This window comes from Helicoverpa armigera, chromosome 6 (assembly GCF_030705265.1).
Source record: "Helicoverpa armigera isolate CAAS_96S chromosome 6, ASM3070526v1, whole genome shotgun sequence".
In the NCBI taxonomy this organism is placed as follows: Eukaryota; Metazoa; Arthropoda; class Insecta; order Lepidoptera; family Noctuidae; genus Helicoverpa; species Helicoverpa armigera.
Window position 1 is genome coordinate 6,260,376 of NC_087125.1, and position 19,062 is coordinate 6,279,437.

At 37.3% G+C, this 19,062-nt stretch overlaps 2 protein-coding genes and 1 long non-coding RNA gene across 4 annotated transcripts in view; 2 read left to right on the forward strand and 1 right to left on the reverse strand.

The window, feature by feature from the left end:
- Nucleotides 1-3,181: 3,181 nt before the first annotated feature.
- LOC110371958 (uncharacterized) lies at nucleotides 3,182-10,061 on the reverse strand. The gene is made up of 5 exons (XM_021328430.3): nucleotides 9,820-10,061; nucleotides 7,487-9,651; nucleotides 5,974-7,038; nucleotides 4,333-5,888; nucleotides 3,182-4,260 (listed from the first exon to the last, which is right to left on the reverse strand). Exons 1-5 carry the CDS (start codon nucleotides 9,982-9,984, stop codon nucleotides 3,947-3,949), a joined length of 5,265 nt encoding a protein of 1,754 aa, XP_021184105.3. The 5' UTR covers nucleotides 9,985-10,061; the 3' UTR covers nucleotides 3,182-3,946.
- A 494-nt stretch (nucleotides 10,062-10,555) lies between these two features.
- Nucleotides 10,556-19,062, forward strand: part of LOC110371919 (LIM/homeobox protein Lhx3) — a 37,735-nt gene continuing 29,228 nt past the window's right edge. Inside the window, exon 1 of one of the 2 annotated variants that reach the window (XM_064035252.1) lies at nucleotides 10,556-10,912. In XM_064035252.1, the coding sequence (XP_063891322.1) occupies nucleotides 10,747-10,912 (166 nt within the window). In that variant the 5' untranslated portion in view covers nucleotides 10,556-10,746. The remainder of the gene's footprint in view (nucleotides 10,913-19,062) is intronic. The other variant, XM_064035253.1, reaches the window with a different exon arrangement.
- Nucleotides 18,205-18,910, forward strand: LOC126056235 (uncharacterized). The gene is made up of 2 exons (XR_007511936.2): nucleotides 18,205-18,392; nucleotides 18,733-18,910. It is a non-coding gene; the product is annotated as an uncharacterized LOC126056235 (long non-coding RNA).

The window sequence follows — 19,062 nt, forward strand, 5'->3', positions numbered from 1 at the left end:
CGATTCTAATTTAAAAATATATATTTTAATTTACAAAAATCATATTACACTATAATCAAACTGTTTAGCATTTTTTTTGCCTATCAAATAATTATGCATCAGAAATCTCTAGCAAAATAGATTTTCACTCGTAAAATTTTAAATTAAAATCGTGCAGGCATTCTGTTTCGTGTTCTGTTCTGTCAGATTTTATGATTGTTGTTATATTTTATGATCAGTTCAGATCATTAGAAAATTAAAAATTTGAACGTGATATAAGTCACATAAATACAGTTCCTATCTTCTTTCATATATCTTCATTCAAGAAATGCAGAAAAGAGTTGAAGCTCGTAACGGTTCAGTAGAGAGTGTAATATTTCGCCGCGTTTTGCATAATTCGGGAGATGACTGCAACTTGTTTTTCGACATACCTATTTAACAACTTAGGAATACAGAGTAGTAGGTCAATGATCTCGCTTTTTTCAATGATTCCTTTGTATGAAAAGATAATTTAATTCCTCTTTTTTAACACTTTTCCTGTCCACTTTTGATTTACGTACTTAATATGAATATTTTACAAGAAAGTCAAATGACAACACAAGAAGAACCTATATTGCATTTGATTTAATTATTTAAAGCTATGAAGGTTATTGTAAATTTTCAGTGGTAGTTTGGTTTCTTGTAATTATGTAGGAAGCCTAAGCCTAAGCCTAAGCATTTGTGGAATTATAAGCTAAGTAGTTAAGTAGATATATTTTATCTATCTTCTCCGAATCGCCGATTCTACAAATAGTAGTAGGTATTTTGAATTTCACTAAAAACAAAGTGAAATCAAAAGTTTCCAAAATATTTTGGAATACAGATTTGCATAAAATGAAAGTGATTTCTAAATAAAAATTTATGTGTTGCTATTTTTTCCTGTTATTTTATATTTCGAGATTTTGAAAATCTTAAGAGATGTTTCTTTATTGAAAAAATCAAATAATGTCATTTGCATTCTGTTTGGATACTAAGAATTAAAATTTTCATCATAATTCATCCTGAGTGTTGCAGATACCCTTGAGAAGTGTTTCTATACTAATTTAATAAATAGGAAACATTCTTCCACACTTGCAAAGCTACGTCTACACTCTTCCCGAGTGTAGGCAAAATTTTATCCCGGTACAGGCAGCAGTTCCCACCGCGGGAAAACGGCTAGTGAAAAACATATTGACGTTACTCGTGCCTCATATGTCGCGGAAAGAAGAAGGCAGAGTTTTGAAGCTTTATGTATACGTTAGTTAGAGTTTAGGATAGGAATAAATCCAGTCTTGCCTTTAACTTAATATTATTTTGCGGGCCACTTACGCACTTGTCCAGTAACGTCTGAAGCGGCCGGTTTTACGCATTTAAAAATAAAACGGGTATTAACCATTTAGCTACCACAACTTGATTTATAAAGCCAAACAGTGAATGTATATTCGTCGTATTTTTTCTTCCTTATAGACCTATGCGCGCAGAATTATTTGTAAAAGGTGAAGGGCACTATGCACGCGTTTTGCTGCACTTGAATATTTCAACCGACAAGTTAGACGTAAACGTTCAAGTTCAAAGATAAAGCTTTATTGTGAGCTAATTAATACAACCGATTATTACGATTGTAGGTATTTTCAGTGTACAGATAAGGTGCACTGTGCCGTTCATCGTCTAAGAATTTTACAGTTTTTATTGTTGTGGGTCCCACAGACACAGTGTGGACAGTGGACACTGGTGAACATTGTAGATACTTTTAAATATCCATGCATAGTAGAACCAAAAGCTGATGATGATTTGGAAGTTATTTTCAGACTATGATTTTAATTTACTCTTACGATAATATTTATTGACCATGATGAAGTTATCGTCTGATAATGATGACCGAATAAACCCATGACTGCATCATTCCCGGAGTCATTACACAAAAACATGAAAGATAATGACATCTTAGCAGGTATTCACATAACCACATAAGTACAAATCTAGTTTTTGCTCGAATCTTCCAATTACTAAGACACATTAGTTTATAAATAGGAATCGGTAAGTGATGGCAAAAAGTAATTGTAGGAAGATTAATTAGGATTTTCCTTCATCGTTAAAAGTATTGTCTGTATGGTGGCGTGACTGCTAAGTGCCATGAACTATGTTTGTTATTTTCATAAACATATTATAATGATAAAAAATATAAACGTAGGATTATGGTAGTAGAAAACGAAAACATGTTAAGGAGTCTACCCACTACAACGTACTACGACCGTAATAGGAACGTGTCAAGCAAAAAATAATCTTCGTATCGAAAAGTATGAGACTATGCCCACTAGATGCTGCGTTGCGTACATGGCATGCGTTCAATTACAAACAATTGTCGGCGAGAGCCGATGCAAACGGCTTTCATACGTTAATTATATAGAACATATTATGTACATACGATATATAAGGCTCTAGATAGACGGACTGCTAATCAATTACTGCAAATCAACTTGATTGCACGTTTGATTTGCAGTTCTATTGCAGTCGTGTCAACTGCATTCAAACTGCCCTTGAACTGCAAATTGCAGTTGGATTGCAGTCGAAATGCAGTCCGTCTGTCTAGAGAGCCTTATTGATACACTCTAGTGGGCATAGTAGAGCATATCGCGATGCTTTCCGATCCTCACACGTTTCTATGACGGTCATAGTACATGACGTTGTAGTGGGTAGACTTCTATAAAGCCTTTAGGGACGCGAATATAAACTTGAATGTAACCACCTAAAATGATAACAAAACATGGTGACCCAGTTTTGAGTAAGGTAAAGGTTTCCGTGTGTCATGTGGCGTCTGCCATGACCGGTCAAGTTAGCGTGCCGGCTGAGTGGCGCGGTCAAGGCGGCAGGCGAGGCGGCGCGCGCGCATCTCTGCTGCACGCTTCCGATCGAATGCCGTCGCCTGTCGCTTCCGTCAAATACTGACAAACAAATGGGGTGATAGATAAATGGATTAGTATACGCTGTGTGTATAATAATGTACCTGCGGAAATTCTTGAAGCTTATTTTTTTTATATTTAGGTTAAGGGTAGGTAAGTTCATGTAGTTAGGAACCCTAATTGCTATTTTACAATAAAACACACTGAAACAAAAATTATGAAATATATTTTATCAAAAAAAAAGTTACAATATCTATTTTTACATAAATATAAATTACCTCAATCATGAAAATAGTACCATGTTATTAAAAACGCGAAAGTCGGTAAACTACTAGACGGTTTTGATGAAACTTGGTAGTAATATAGCTCATAATCACAAAATAACAGGAATAGGAAGTAGTTCTCAAGCACCCAGATAGGTAAAGTTGCTAGCACAAGCTAGTAGGTATTACCTACTTTCGAGAAAAATCGCAATTTAAAATTATTGTAGTTAGTTTCAACGATATGATAATCGATTTATTTTTGAATAACGTTTACATAAATTAAAGGAAAAAACTAAATTATTAAGAAGTCACGTATATGCATAAATAAAAGTAAATGATTTACATAGTTATGAACAAAATTTAAAAATAGTAAAATCACAATAACTAGGAACAGTGGCTTGAGGATCGTGCCATACCCACAACATCTTGTTTTTAATTGATTACAAGCAGGATCTACAGACATTCGACAGACTTCGAGTCGGTAAGCTTCCAGTTTTACTTACTGGTTTCTCGTAACCAATAAAAAGACAAGCGTCATCGTCCACTTAATGGCTGTTCAAAAAAGTGGAAACGAGTACTTATCGAAAAAAATGAATTGGCATTTTGTGACAAACTTGTCGAACGAATATTTGTATCGGCCAAGCGTGCACTCGGTAACAGGATTTACATGCTGAGCCGTTTTATTTTGATATCCACAAAAGGCGAAAAATCTGAAACATGTTTTAGTAGACGAATCTGTTGAACTATATCCCGATATTTAAAAAATATCTTCAAGTTCACATATCACTACAACATTGTCTCGGATGTCAAGTTTCCACTGGATTCAATGAAGAATATTCTGTAAGTACGAATATCCATACCACAATCAGAAGTAAACGTAATCGAATATTTCTCAAACTTGTCATGTGCCGGGACAGTGACGGGGAGCGCCAACATCGCGTTGCTATGGTGCGACAGTGTGACGCGCTCGATGCGCGGCGTCAACGCGCGGGAGCTGATCCTGAACGAGTTGCTGCTTCGAAGAATATGGTTCACATCCGACATAGTGGTTCCTCCTTCTTCAAATAGCATAGTGAGAATTATTTTGCCAGTCGTTGTTTCTGTTGAGATGAAACATAAAATAGAAAGTGTGAGGGATTAATTCATTAAAAACTGAAACGGACTGAGCTTACCAATTAATTGATCAAATATTTGCATCATGGCGCCAGATGCATGTTCGAGTAATGCATAACGCATGGCTTTAACCATCAACTCGTTGCGGTGCGGTATCAAGAGTACAGTAGTTCTGTAGCACTCGCAAGCCTCCCCGCAGCTGCAGGGGTCCATAGGCCACGATTGTACTTTTGCTTGCAAGCTGTCTATCGGTATATCCCAACGAGGTTGTGTCGTTACTCTCACAAAAAACTGCCCAATGTCACTCGTAAACCAAATCCATGAGTTACCTACTTGGGTACTTAGACATATCATTTGCAAATACAGTTTATGGTCTGTTATTTCTTGTTGTTCCTTTGGTGCACCATTCAAAGTTATTTCTTTGTCAATTAAATTTAAACGTCGTAAGTAAAATCTAGATTTGGGTGTTTCTTCAAAATATACGGGTATTGATGGTTCCGCGTCTGTGATTTGGATTTGAAATATGGCCGTCGTTAGAAATGGTGATGACAACAGAATATCAACTCTATTAGGTCTATATAATGGTCCAGTCACTTTACATTTTCTAACTGGATTCAACACTCCGACATGTCCACGTAGCATAAATACAATGTATGTGTCAAAGATTCGAGTTTTATTGTAACCATGCACTAGGAGAATGCAGCTTTCTTCAGACACAAAATTAGCTGTATATTTAACGCTTAAAAACATCTTCTTTCCATTATCTTGTGAAGGAGCCTTTTCAACCACAAAATTGTTTCTATGGTTGTTAAGAATCATAAAACTAAATATGAGCGATTCCTGGCTTGTGGGACATATTGCGATTAAGCGTGAAGAACTTCTTAAAAGTGGTGGCTGAAACTTGATCGTATCTTTTGTTTTAAACATTGGCAATACTACATAAAGGTGTATAGACAAAAACAGCATTTGTAAATAATTAGGTTGAAAAAAGTCTTTAGTTGATAGTGGAAAATAAAGTTTCAATAGGTTCATAGCTTCAATAATCAGGCACGCGTTATTTATAATGTCTCCCTCAATACTTTTATCTTGCACCTCACAGAATAATGAAAAATGTTCCATCAGAAACGGGCAATAATTCGTTAAGGCCGACGCAATGGCAATGCCATCTGATAAGTCTGTTGTTATATTGGTGATTAGTTTTACTGGTTTCTTTTTTTTGATAAGTTTGTGATGTTGAATCAATATCTGTTCATTGAACCAGTCAATTAACACTTTGATTATGTCTCTGGGTTGAGTGCTAACACAAACACATTCAAAGAAACAACTGTCCATGACAAAAACTTTGTAACTTTGTAAGATGAAGTCGAGCCAACTTTGCTTATTTAACCTTTTAAAAAGTTCAACATCTGATGTCAATTGTTGTGTTAATACAATGTCTGCATTGCACTTTGGCGCAACATTTTCCGAATAAGTTACGAATTGTTCATAACTCAAGAGGTATTTCGCTTGTAAGACCCACAAATTGGCACCTCGTGATTTCAATAAATTAATGACTTCTCTATATGTGTCATGAATTTCTTTAACAAACTTAAATGATTCGTCAACACCATGAACACTGAAATTATATAAAAGATATGTTATAAATAAGTTACTTGTACTCGTTCAAATACACATACGTTTAAGTATTACTGGGTACTAACGATATTTTTCGTACGTGCTTCATAAGAGGGCCTGCAATCCTCCTGACAAAATTCAAGTAAGATACATTTATGCCTTTTGTCTTTGTACCAGATTGTGTCGACAACGTAGACGATAATGCGTGAAATGTATCAGGTATGACTGGGTACAAATCTCTTCTAAAACCTTGTTGAAACATCCATTTTTCCAAAAATTTTGAACACTGCGTTAAGTAGTCATAAAGATTAACTTGGCTCCTCAACGGAAAGTAAGGGTAGGGATTGTCCTCAGGTTCAACAAGGTGATTAGCATGCAAGGTGATTAGACAATATGTGACACAAAAATGGACTTCAACATCACAGACTGAGCCACAATCATGATTAAAATGAACGATCACATTTCCAATATAAGGCGCTTGAGTGCAAACTTTCAGTTCAACCGTAACGATCGTATGCAGCATTTCATTTTTTTCAATAATTTGAACGTCAACTAATTCAACAATAAGACTCGCATCCTCTTTAAAATAACAGTTAAATGAATCCAAGTCAGATTCCTCCTCCATATCGATAGTGATAATTCGTGTTATTTCGGTTCCAACATAACAAGGTGGGAATATTATTCTGTACTCACTGGGCGTCATCAGCGGCGTTTCTCTCCTTCCAACAAACGTTAAGTTGTAATAAGGTATAGTCATATGTTTATCCAAATACAAAACGGCAGTTGTGACAAATTTTCCGTGACCTTTTGGATGGAATGTCAAACAAAACTCTGCTTGTTGCTCCTGATCCAGTTCAAATTTTATGTTATTTTCGGTTACGGTTAGTGATCCGTTCTCTTCAGGATCCGAAAGTAACTCTAAAGAGAAAGAAGGCGCTAACTTTGATGTTATTATTGTTACAAATAAACTATATTTTGATACATTGATCATTTCAAAGTTTATCGCATTTCTACCATGTTGAACATAATCCAGTTCAAATTTTTCAACAGAAAATGCTATCCATGGAACGGTAATTACACCCGTTATGCGACAGTAACTAATGTCTTTGTTCACAGTTTTCAACTTTACTTTCACGTTATTTTCATAACACCTGAAAAAAAATACTTTGTATTAATTCATAATGTAATTAGAATCATCGGCACGAATCTTGAGCGCTGACCTTCACCTGCGCAGAAGTGATTTATTAGCAAAGAACCAGTCCCGAGTGACGGCTATGATGCGATGCGCTGCGGGCCAGCCCGCCCCCACGCCTCACTTCATACCACAAAAGGAACCCAATAAATTACTTCTGCGCAGGAGAAGGTCAGCGCTCAAGATTCGTGCCGATGATTATAGTATGAGAGAATAACTATCGTAGCTATGTCGATCGATCGATTGGGTTTAGCAATGTTAGCAAGACATTGTATGGTAACCATCTTTTCATGACGAGTTCCTTCGCGAAAAAGGATAGGCAGATGGTAAGTTATGGAATGATACGTACGAGGTAAGAAAATATGAATGAACACTGCGTTCGATGTTTTATGAAAAAATACCCTTACTTTTCGAATTCGCCGATGTAGTAATGAAGTTCTGTGGACCAAGAATTGTTATTAGGAGGTCCTAATAGTCCATTTATTTTAAATGGAATATACATTTCATATTCTCTGCGAAATATATCACATACTTTGATAAACACAATTTTAGATTGTCCAGCTTCCACATAAAATTTGAACACTCTTTGCTTTTCATTTCCGATTGCCACGTAAACATCAAATATATTATCATCTCCAGTATCTAAAACGTCTACTTCAGATTTAACAGGGCCAAAGTTTTGGATAGTGATTGGGACATAAGTCACCATATAGCATGGAATGCGCGCCATATAAATATTTTTAGGATGTATAACAATTTTTGGTTCCACTACATTTCCACTTATTGGCAACACAACATTCTCTTTATTGTTGATTCTAATAAAAATATCAAAAGCAAATTCCAAAACGCATGATATTTTAATTATGATATCGAAAGTCATGATCATTTTTGGTCGAATAATGCCACTCATTGGTTCAATCTTTACACCCGGAATCAAGGGTTCAACAACGTGAAATAAGGCGATCTCTCTTGATGAGTTCTCTAATTTAACTTTTTCTATTGTCTCCAAGTTTAATGGAATATCTTTAAATATCACAGATTGCTGTAAAAACTTAATAGAAAGTTTGCGTGTTGCAATGCTTAATTCCATCGGAATACATTGAGTGGTTATACTTTTAGAAATTAAACTAACTTCGTGGTTTTTTGATTTTGTTGATTTAGAAACGTATGTAACAATACATATCTTACAACTGTGACTTTCTATGGAGCCAGAAATTGGCAATATTTCAAATGGAGCCTCTGGGGATCCTTCTTCCCAACTGAAGTCGACCGTGATGTTGAAATCATTAAATATTCGTACGGGAACCGATGTAACAAAACATTCTGAAGTGACCATTCCAAACTTCAAGCATTTTTCTTGTACCATTAGCAAAGGATTACTTACATCCATGCTGTACGAGTGCTTTCCTCTGTAAATATCATCAATTATGTAATGAATAGTACCTTCGCATACACCTAGTTTAAAGCCCTTGCAAAAGATTGCTAATGTAGTTTCTTCTGATGATTTCAATCTAATAACAACCTCTGCAAGTTTATTTTCAGTATATAAAACACCGGTACCGTCTATCATTTTTATAGATATATCATATTTTGTGTTATTCTTAATTTTTAAACCACTTTCTCCGTAAGTCGATACAGCAACTTTTCCAAAATCCAAAGAGTATGGGAAAAACAATACATTAAATAAGTCGTAAGGTGTAATTTTAATAATAGTTTGACGACAGAATTGTGCATCTAGTTTTTGAATATTGTTCAATATTTTTGTGCAACAATGATCTCTTCCAGTTGTGAATTTTTCTTTGATAATTTTCTTTGCACTTGCCATTTTACAGACTTCAATGTAGTTTTTGGCTTTTTCTCTTCGCTCCTTTTGTATTCCGACTTCTTCATTTACGTAAGTATATCGAGGTTCTTGTTCTGTTAATTTGTGCAAAGACTCAACCACTATCACTTTTGGAATTTTGTCGTAAGATATATTAATTTTATTAGTTATTACATAATCAATAACGTTGGAAACGTCGTCTAAATCAGATACATTTTCACTATTGGATTCAAACAATTCGTCGTGAGGATTTCTTATTTTGAAATTAAAAGTCCTTGCAACCTTTAAGCAAGTCGGCTTGACTGATATGGTTAACTTAACTGATGAGTTTGGAGGTATCGTAAATTTCATTGGTGAAACTTCAAAACACGTCACTCGCTCAACCCACATTTTAGCAGCAATCAAACTCGATTCGTTTCGAATACGAATGTACTTCGTCACTTTACTATTAATAACTACATGGCCAAAGTTAAGTACTTTGGGATAGTGGGATACTTGGCAATATTCGTACTGGCCACTTATGTAATATCGACCAATTTCAGCGTGGAGTTCATTTTCACAACATCTTATTTCATCGACTTGTATCAAACGTAAATCGAATACAAATCTATTGTCAATTTGCATCTTGCGTTTTGCTCTAGATACACATTCATTTTTAGGTTGAAACGTTACTTCAACAGTGGAATCACTTCTAGGTTCTATATTGAATGCCCTATGAGATGCAGAGATGTGACGCGCTTCATCAAACTCCTGAAATTGCAGAAAAACTATTACACTATATTTCGATCTCCGTGCGTAATGTTCACGTGGGTAAACCCAGCGATGTCAGTGGTATAATTGTTAGGCAAACTACTATAAGATATTTTATTCGATTAAGATCCTGTTTTTTACTTAGATTAAGGTGAGGTTGTTAACTACCATAAGGCGTCCTTCGCACATTGTCTTGAGATAAGCGGATTTTCTGAGATCCACATCCACATCGAGAATTTGTTTTGTCGAAAGACCAACGAAGGAAGGCGGGAACTCTATAACCTTGAATCGTTTAAACACATTGTCAGGATTATAATTATTACATTTGGACATAGTTCTAAAGACTGGTTCTAAAATAAATAATTATAAAAAAATAATACTACAACTTTGTCGATAACACCGTACGTCAGTAGTTAGTGAATGTCATTATGACATAATGTTCTATCGTCAGAACCAGTCAGAACGCATTGAGTTTATATAATTAAATTCAGAAAAAAATAGTATTGGAAAATGTATAGGTAAATAAAATTAACTGAAATTATTTTTATATTTTTATTATCTACCAGTGAAATGATGCAGCAAATGTTAAATAGAGGAAGGCGTACAGAATAATTTACTGATATCCAAATCTTTAACGAAAAATATTGTTACGATTTCAGAATTTCTTTCATCACAATGACTAGATGACTAGAAACGAAGTGCCCCCGCGAACGGGATAACGTGCTAGAGTAATATTGTAGATGGATGTAAGTACCCGGGGTGTGTCGTACGACTCCAGCAAATTAGTTCGGGGCGGGGGAGCCGCGCTCGCCGCCGCGCTTCCCCGCTCGCCCCGGGGTTTATCAGATTCAGGGGGTAAAAAATGACTTCTCAATGGGAGGCAGGAGGGCGGCGCGGCGCGAGAGTGTGGCGGCGAGGGGCGGGCGTGGGCGGCGCCGCCACGTGGCTCCGGCTCTCGGGCGCGTCGCGACGCCCGCTGCAGCCGCTCCCTGCCGGCCGGGAACCATGCACAGGTGTTGGTGCGACCGTGTTGTTTACGCGACTCGTGCGGGATGCTAAGTCGAGAAGCCGGCGCTGGATGTTTACAGTGTGTGCATGGGACGTAGTGACGGGTTGATGGAGGCTGAGTACGGCGAGGTGGTGGCGGGGTGCGAGGTGCGTCGCGACGCTGCCATGGACGCGCTGGAGCCGCTACACCCGCTCGACCCGCCGCCGCCCGACGTGCTGCTCGCACTGCTCGCCAGAAACAAAGCACTTGAAGGTAGATCAGCTGGCAGCATCGAAGCTGCTAAATGCGTGTTTTGCTATTTGCTGATCTATACACTATGGGCTGTGCTTCCGGCTCAACAGAGCCAGATCCTTTTAGCTGTAACGTTTATTTTACCTATATACCTATCTTTGGACTTGTTGAACAGTAGACCAATCCTAGTTATCGGAATACATATTCCAAAGTGTTGTATTTTTCCACTGAACATTCGGCTCGGCCTGATTGGAATTGTGTGAAGCAAGTAGCAAAACATAGCATAAGACCGAACATTATCAACAATTTATTGAACAGATGACTGATGATGCAGGTTCATCTTTTGATTACACAGGTAGGTATATCTAGTTATAAAGCAATTATTGTCCAGGATAATTACATAATCAACACTTCATAAATACATTAGTAATGGTAAATTCTTGTGATACGGAAGTTATAGTCAAACGCAATAATATAATTTGTTTATAAAATTACATTTTATTGTTATTATGATGACTCAATATTATAAAACTAAACCAATGAAAAATTGCATTGAGACAAAGAAGTAATAAATGTTGTCATATCATCAAAGTGCTTAAATCTTAATTGGCCATATTACTTGAGATGCAGCAGGTAATTTACACAACGAGGTACAATATAATGATCATTTATTTGAAAATATGTTAGGGTAGATACTTAACTTTTCAAGAAATAATAATTTTCGCTTAATTTTCTGTACTATCTTGATATTAAACATAGTTCAGCGTCATGGTAAAGCCTATAATTATGGGCTTGCGGACACGTGCTAGGGTTTTACTGAAGGACTCGGCACGCGTCTATGGCGGCCCTGTTTCCATGGCTCACCCACGCACACCATACGGCTTCGTATAATCAAGTTAAGTGCTCTACAGGAGTGCCGATGGGCCTTTTTTGATTTTAACACCAGACAAGAGCGTACACTGGTGCTATTATGCCGATAACGCACCTATTAGTAAATTAATGCACTATACAGTAGCAGTATTTGCTTACCTAAAGTATTTTGTATTTAATACCCTTATTCAATACCTTTCTTATATGCCTTGTTGTAAGTTAAGGGCCTTGCTACAATATTACGTATGAATTTACAGTAAATTTTTACCAGTAAACGAAAGTGACATTTAATATTTTTCTGATACCTAAGTGGATTTACGTTTTACGAAAAATATTTTTCGGTGCTATTTATGCGAAAATAGTATAGAATGACTGGGATTATACCCTTGTGGTATTGAAGTCTATGATTACAAGGAGTCAGGCCGGCTGCCGCAGCCGTGCCGGCGGGGACGGCGCCCGGCGCCGGCAGCGGTTATTATATCAGTATTAATCTCCCACTATTACAAACATTACTTTGTTATTATATTGTATTAACAAAATGCTTTGATCCCTGCGTGAGAACAAAATGTTACTGCGTTTTTTCGTATATCCTTTAGGTGTGAACCTCAAAAGTCACGTCAATTTTGATCTTATTTAACTAATAAAATGTTTAAAAAACTTTAAAGACAAAGCAAAAACTGACTGCTCACAAAAACAATATCACAAAAGCCGTGTGAATCGTAACCTATTTTCTCTCGATGAATCAACAGTTTTATTAAAAAAGTGTGAGAAAATATCGCGGTAAATATTTACAGAGTATTTTGACTAAACGACGAGGAGATGTCTCCTATTATATTATCGCATTAAAAGCGGAAGTGAGCACGTGGCGGCGCGTGCGCGGCGAATCGCCTCTTTCCGGTTTCCACTACAGCTTTTGTTCGGCGGTTTCTGGGTGAATCGTACCTGCCGCTCATTTTGCTTTAATGTCTTATTACTTTTGATAATGTGTCATTGTTGTCTGTTATATTTGGTGTGATTTCTAAATGGTTTGTTTAAGTAACAGTAACCTCGTTATAAAAGCTGACTTAATCTACGAATCTCACTCGGTGTATTTAATAATGGGCACACATTTTGCCTTAATAACATTTTTCTACTATTCAATAAATTAAAATATTCAAAATAAATGTTTATTTATATAACTAACTTTCAGGGGAAATTCTGTACTGACATAGCTATAGACAAACTTACGAACAGTACTTTCTGAAAACTAACAAAGCCACATCAAACTTAGTACAAGGAAACAGCCATACATCAGCTACGTAATTGGCGTCTGAAATATCAAATAATTCATAACAACACAGTTTATGAGGCATACTTTAGTAGGGGCCGGATCATCATCCGCGCCGCAGGGGGCGACATCTGTCGTGCATCGGGCTTCGGACCCCTGACTCTCACCTCAGCTCACCTGATTTAGATCAGCCGACTATGATTACTGTTCTATGATCGAATATGGGATCCGGATCTATGCTTTGGGAATAGAGATGCGGGTTGGGAGTTGCGTTCGGATTATACAGTATTAGGATCTACGTTTTGGGCCTTGCGTCATTGTCATAGTCGTTTTAATTGTAAGTGACTTTGACGGTCATACCGGTCACCTTATGTAAAATGTATGAAATCTAGGTAGGTATTTAACTTGGTTATTTACGGGAACCACTCTACTTGAATCCAGTTGCCACAGGCTATTTCTTCGCCTCTAGCTTTTGCGACTGAGCTTAAGCTTCCTTTCCATTTCAAAAACCGAACGGCATGCAATTTCATCATAATCAGAACCATAAAAGTAAATGGTTCATTAATTGCTTTACAACAAGAGTACGAGCAAGTACTGTGAATGGTAGCTAGATATATGTATTAAAATAATGAATACGAAAAATAAAAAATATGAAGCAGAGAAGCAAACCACAAATAAAATTAAATGAAGACCAACAAACATTCGCAGTGTCTAAACATATAATCAAACATCAAACAATAATTATTTTTGTTGAGACGAAAATCTCTATACAAATATTCTGTCCCACAATATTTCTGAGCACAAAGGGAGAGCAGTGGAAAGTTATAATTTCCGTGGGTGATTTTTATAGAGGGCTGGTTTGATTACTCTCAGACTACGTTGTACATAAAGGGCTTCAGTACAAAGCTCGCAATGATCAGCATTATCCCTTTGTTAGCGTTTTAATCAATCAGAGAAATGGTACGCCGGCTCTGTCGGAGCCGGGGCTTAGCGGTGTATTCCATGTCGATTAAGACGATCAACTTATGCCTTTATTTTTTTTATTATATGCGATTGGGATTTTTTTATGGCTTCGGAGATTATTTAAGCGAGATAACTCAAGTTTTTGTAAATACCTACCTTCACCACCGCTAGAATTAAGTTGAAAGAAGTTCAAACTAACTGTAGCTTATCTGTTTACTTTTTATTGACGTGGTTGGTTAACTATGTATTTATTTATATTAATCATTGTAACGACACTTCACCAAGTACCTACTAACCTAAAAGAATGGTAAGAATCTGAAGGATCTTCCACCACGTCAACTGACTGCGCTACTACATTGTAAATGTGAATACAATTTTCCATGTAAGAATATGCATTTTTAGTTGATTTTGTTGAAGATTTTTTTAAATAAGAAGTTTGTGGTTAATATTTACTACAATCATTCATATCTAAATTATTATTTTTTTCCATTATGCATAATAATGAAAACAAAATAAGCGCAGCATGTGGGCCATCCGCTTACGTATCGGCTTTACCGGTTCGAAGGGGGCTTATGGCTCGCGTGGCTAATTATCATTATGAGGTAGCCGGCTTTTTGATTCCTATTATAGAAAATTGGAAGTAGACCAATAAAAAATGAATTGTGCTTCAATCTATTAATGATGACAAACCATTCATCACACACATTTGTTGTCTGATCGACAGATATTAAATATTTGAGGGCTGTACTGTCGGATTTCCTACCTATACCAGTAACCTGTCGAAAGATGATGAAACCGATCTACAAACCTACCTATGTATGATCAGTAAAAAAAATTGGATATTAGTGCTGAATTTTCAAAGATCACGAAAATAGTAATACACCCAAAGTTAATCGTCAATTTAATAAACATAACCGTATTACGGCCGACAGACACGTCATTTATAATACCCTCACGATAAAGTTTTATGTTATCCCGCCTTCCCGTTGTAAAGCAATTAATAAGGGCTAACAATTTACCTGAATAGGCCGGTAAAGAGAAAATTAAGGAGTTTGCCGACCTCGGCTGCTCATTACAGCGCAGTATTAAAAGCATCCGCCCTTCCGTTTGAATATGCATTTTTACGAGCGAACAGGGCGAAGCCTCGTGCATGTTTGATGCGGACAATCTCAGCGCCCGCTCCCACCTGCGACCCTACCTGAATCTTCACGTATTTCACTAGATTTGTTTCTGTAGTTTTTGGTAGTAGAAACTTGATTGGACTCATCCTTCAGCTGTTACTAGGATGCATGGGATTAGCCTAGTATACCTACCCATTTATGAATTACGTATACAATTTATGCCGTCGACCCAATTAAGTTGAAATTCATAGCACTTACCAACATCGTACATTTTTGTACAAAAATGTAATCTCACTAAAATACATAAGTTATTCATATAAAATTCCTAGCGAGCCGCATGTAAGTTAAAATTAAATATTTTCTGTAACCTGAACAATGAAAGTTATACACGACTGTCATTGTGTAGCCTTATGTGTATTGCAGCGGGCGGGGAGTAATGTGGGGGCAAGAGGGGGTTGTAGGGAGTGCTGTAATCAAGAAGAGTACCCCCGTCCCCTGGCGCAGGCTGCGCACGGTGCCCTCCCCCCCGCGCGCCCCGCACCCCGCCCGTCTCGCGCCTCTCTAACCACCTCGAGGGCAATGCCTCAAACCTCTATTGACTTACCGTTTGGTAAAGAAATATTTTCACGTTTTCTTTGTTGATATGAAAAGTCAATACCCCCCAGACGAGAGGTTTCGCAAGAAGAGGGAAAAATGTATCCAGTGAGGTTTGATGTATTTTATGCATTTTGTTACTTTACTATATTTGAAGATCAGGCTGCCGCTCGGTTTTTCCTTTTTATTTATTTTCACCCTTGCGTTATTAAAGGTAACAACAATATGCGCAAATTGTAGAGAAATGTGTCAAAGACATGAGTACCTACCATAAGATCTGGTTGTTTACCTATTAACCGTAGCTAATTATAATTTAGAAAATCCATATTTATTATGTGCGGATAGGACAGGATAGGAGATACTCCTGCATCTCTAAAGACCAATGGCACTGCAAAAAAAACTTAAGTGGACACCTATGTCTAATTATCCCTGTCTAGTTATTATGTAGTTTCCTATTGTGTTTTGTGTATATGTGCAAGTACTTTTCTACCGTAAAAATGAAACTTAAAAAAAAAACACCCACATACACATTTGAAAGTCACAAAGGAAATCAGGAGCCTACCTATTGATTAAAGATTACCCTACAATGATTCGCGTATTCACTTTACACTTGAAATAATCGTTAGGGAACACGAAATGCTTTATAATATCCGACATTTGTGCCAACAATCGGACTGTAATGCGCGGCTTTTGTAGAATAACAAAAGTTAACCTGTCGGCTCGTCCGGCGGCAGAATGGAATCATTTTAGGGTTGGAGGGAAGCAATGACATGCCGGGGCCCGCAATGCACTCAATAAAACCAGCGCGTCACTGCACATAGCGAATAGAATTGCAATGAAAACTCGACTTTATTTCGTAAGTCGTAAGGGCGATTTGCAATTTTTGTTTCGTAGTAGTTGGACTTGTTTGTAGAAAACCAGCCATGTGCTTTCCGTGCCGCATGGCGCGCTGACAGCACCATGCGATCATTATGCTCACAGACATTGACTTACTGATTTATTTCAATAGAATTTAATGTCGGCCAAGTACCGTGACAGGACTTCAATTAATAAAGTGCACGAATTTTCACAATAGCACACCTGTTATTTGTTTTGGGTTAAGATTACTGTTTTACGTATTTCAGGTTTTTTTGGCAATCCATTTAAACATAATGAATATTGATGTAAAAATTAGATAATATAAAATATTTTATTTTTCCATTGACTCTAGCCAACCGTTGAACATAGTTTGCAATGTTACATATGGACATAACATTATTGTGAAAGTGCCCACTAACGTAATTCCAGTAATATGAATTGCAAAACTTAAATTCCGTCATAAAGTCGCAAATCGTGCGATTAAACGATCTAATAGCTAATACCATTAAGTGATAAATGCAACGGGTCGCGTATGAATAATTCCACTGGATGGATACAATGTACGGCTTTAGCTAAACGGCTCCATATTTTCAAAATCCCCATGGAGCAATAATATTCAATGAGCTGCGTGAAATGGATGTATCGTTTTGTCGTCGGTGGGAGCGGGATGGGGATGCCGAGGGACATTGGATGGCAAATCCTGGAGATTAGCACGACGAGAGTGACATGTGGCCTCCCGGCACTTAGCACTCCCCGTCCTCCCCTCACACACCTATGCCTATGATACACTGCGCACTAAATCCCGACCCATAAATATTTATTGCAACCATTACGCAAAGTTAATCGAAGACATAATTTTTATATCTACCGCACGTTAAATAGTCGCGGTAAGGAAAAAAGCCTTTTCTCCTTCTTTCTTGGTTTTACTATTCTTTAGTTAGGAATTTTAATAAGCTGTCTTGTTTGGTAAATATTGAATGGGTCTGAATAGTGCCAGAAAACAAAAGACATACGAAGTATCTAATTGTGCTTCATATTTCATTTTCTTTTATGTGTTGCCAAATAAAGTTCAGAATCTAGGTCAGGAACCTGAATTTTGAAAATGTTGGCGTTTATTTTGAAACACCAAATATTTTCTAGTATCCATTACAATGGATTGATGAAACAAGCTCAAAAAAGGCGATGCTTGTTTCTAAACATAGGTACACTTGTTTGCTAAAACATTCCAGACAAAAGATTACACGGATTAAATGCGGGTAATTTGCAAATGGCTGAATAACATCCATTGAATGCGTCGTCAATGTAACATTTGTCATTGACGTGTAGTTTACAAAGGGGTGGTTACAATAGGTGCTTTAGAGCCTAGTGTCCACTTGTAGAGAGATCTGTGATATGGTCTAAGGTCGGTGCGGGTCACTTGGCCGATGTGGGTCCGACGAGCTCACCGGAGCGGAACGCCTAGCGATGACGCCATATGTGCCGCGCATTATGGCGCGCTCCGCACCCCTTCAAGATTGATGACAATTCTCTCTTTGGTGCATTCAAATGTATTAGGGCATGTAAATGTTATGCGATCACTTAGTTTAATAGCTTGCAAAATTCGATTGAAATGTTTTACGGATTATAAGTAGGGTGCCAATGAACCGCGTGTACACTATGAACCATAGTACCTACCGGCCATACCTAACGTTGCTAGCTCGCGCAAAAATTATGTCGAGACTCCCTTGCCACGTCAAGAAGTTTGGTCTATTCGCCGTGGGTCTGTCGCGATATACTCACCTGTGAGCCGCGTCTTAGTCTTCTACTCAAGCAAAAACGACAAAAAAAGGTGAGTTTCTTTTTGTTGTTACTTTAATAATCTAACTCTTACTTAACTATGTGTGAATTGTATGTGTAATGTAGATCATTAGGCTTATCTGAGACTATTTTTTGGAATTAATTCTCAACGGTTTTTGTATAAAACATGACCTAACATTTCCTAACAGGGGGTGGGTACGCTGTGAGCCATTTATACTGGGTAAGCAATGAACCACGGTTCATTGTGTATTGTGTACCACATCTCAGTGCTTTGTATGATATATGATGAGGTGGGAAGTATTATTAGACAGTTAACCTCTAAGTGTCAATGTGAGTACCTATAATTAATTACCATTATTCGTCTATTTCAGCATGGGGCGAAACACGGTACGGAGGAAAGCACGTATAAAAGGGTATCACACCGCGGAAGCTACACAAAGAGGTATAGAAAAAACACTTGTCGGGATTAAGCATTCTAAAAGCAGCAAAAACTGCAACCTTCTCTATCCAGTATTGCGACAGACGAAGTGTTTGTGCGGAGATATGTCACAAACAAAGTACAGGAACAATCCGTCTTGTAGACTAGAGCCCCATTATGATGCAAGTAAATTTCTTACTGCCCAACATGAAGACAGCATAAAGAAATGTTGATTGTTACAATTTGTGATTTGGACAATAAAAAAACATAAGTCTGAATGTGA

What these genes read in the sequence shown, in the direction of transcription:
- LOC110371958 (XM_021328430.3), bottom strand. Translation starts at nt 9,984, where the DNA reads ATGTCCAAATGTAATAATTATAATCCTGACAATGTGTTTAAACGATTC. An exon ending in TGTGCGAAGGACGCCTTATG is followed by an intron (nt 9,652 to 9,819) that starts GTAGTTAACAAC and finishes CTGCAATTTCAG; the next exon opens with GAGTTTGATGAAGCGCGTCA. An exon ending in TACATCGGCGAATTCGAAAA is followed by an intron (nt 7,039 to 7,486) that starts GTAAGGGTATTT and finishes ATTTTTTTTCAG; the next exon opens with GTGTTATGAAAATAACGTGA.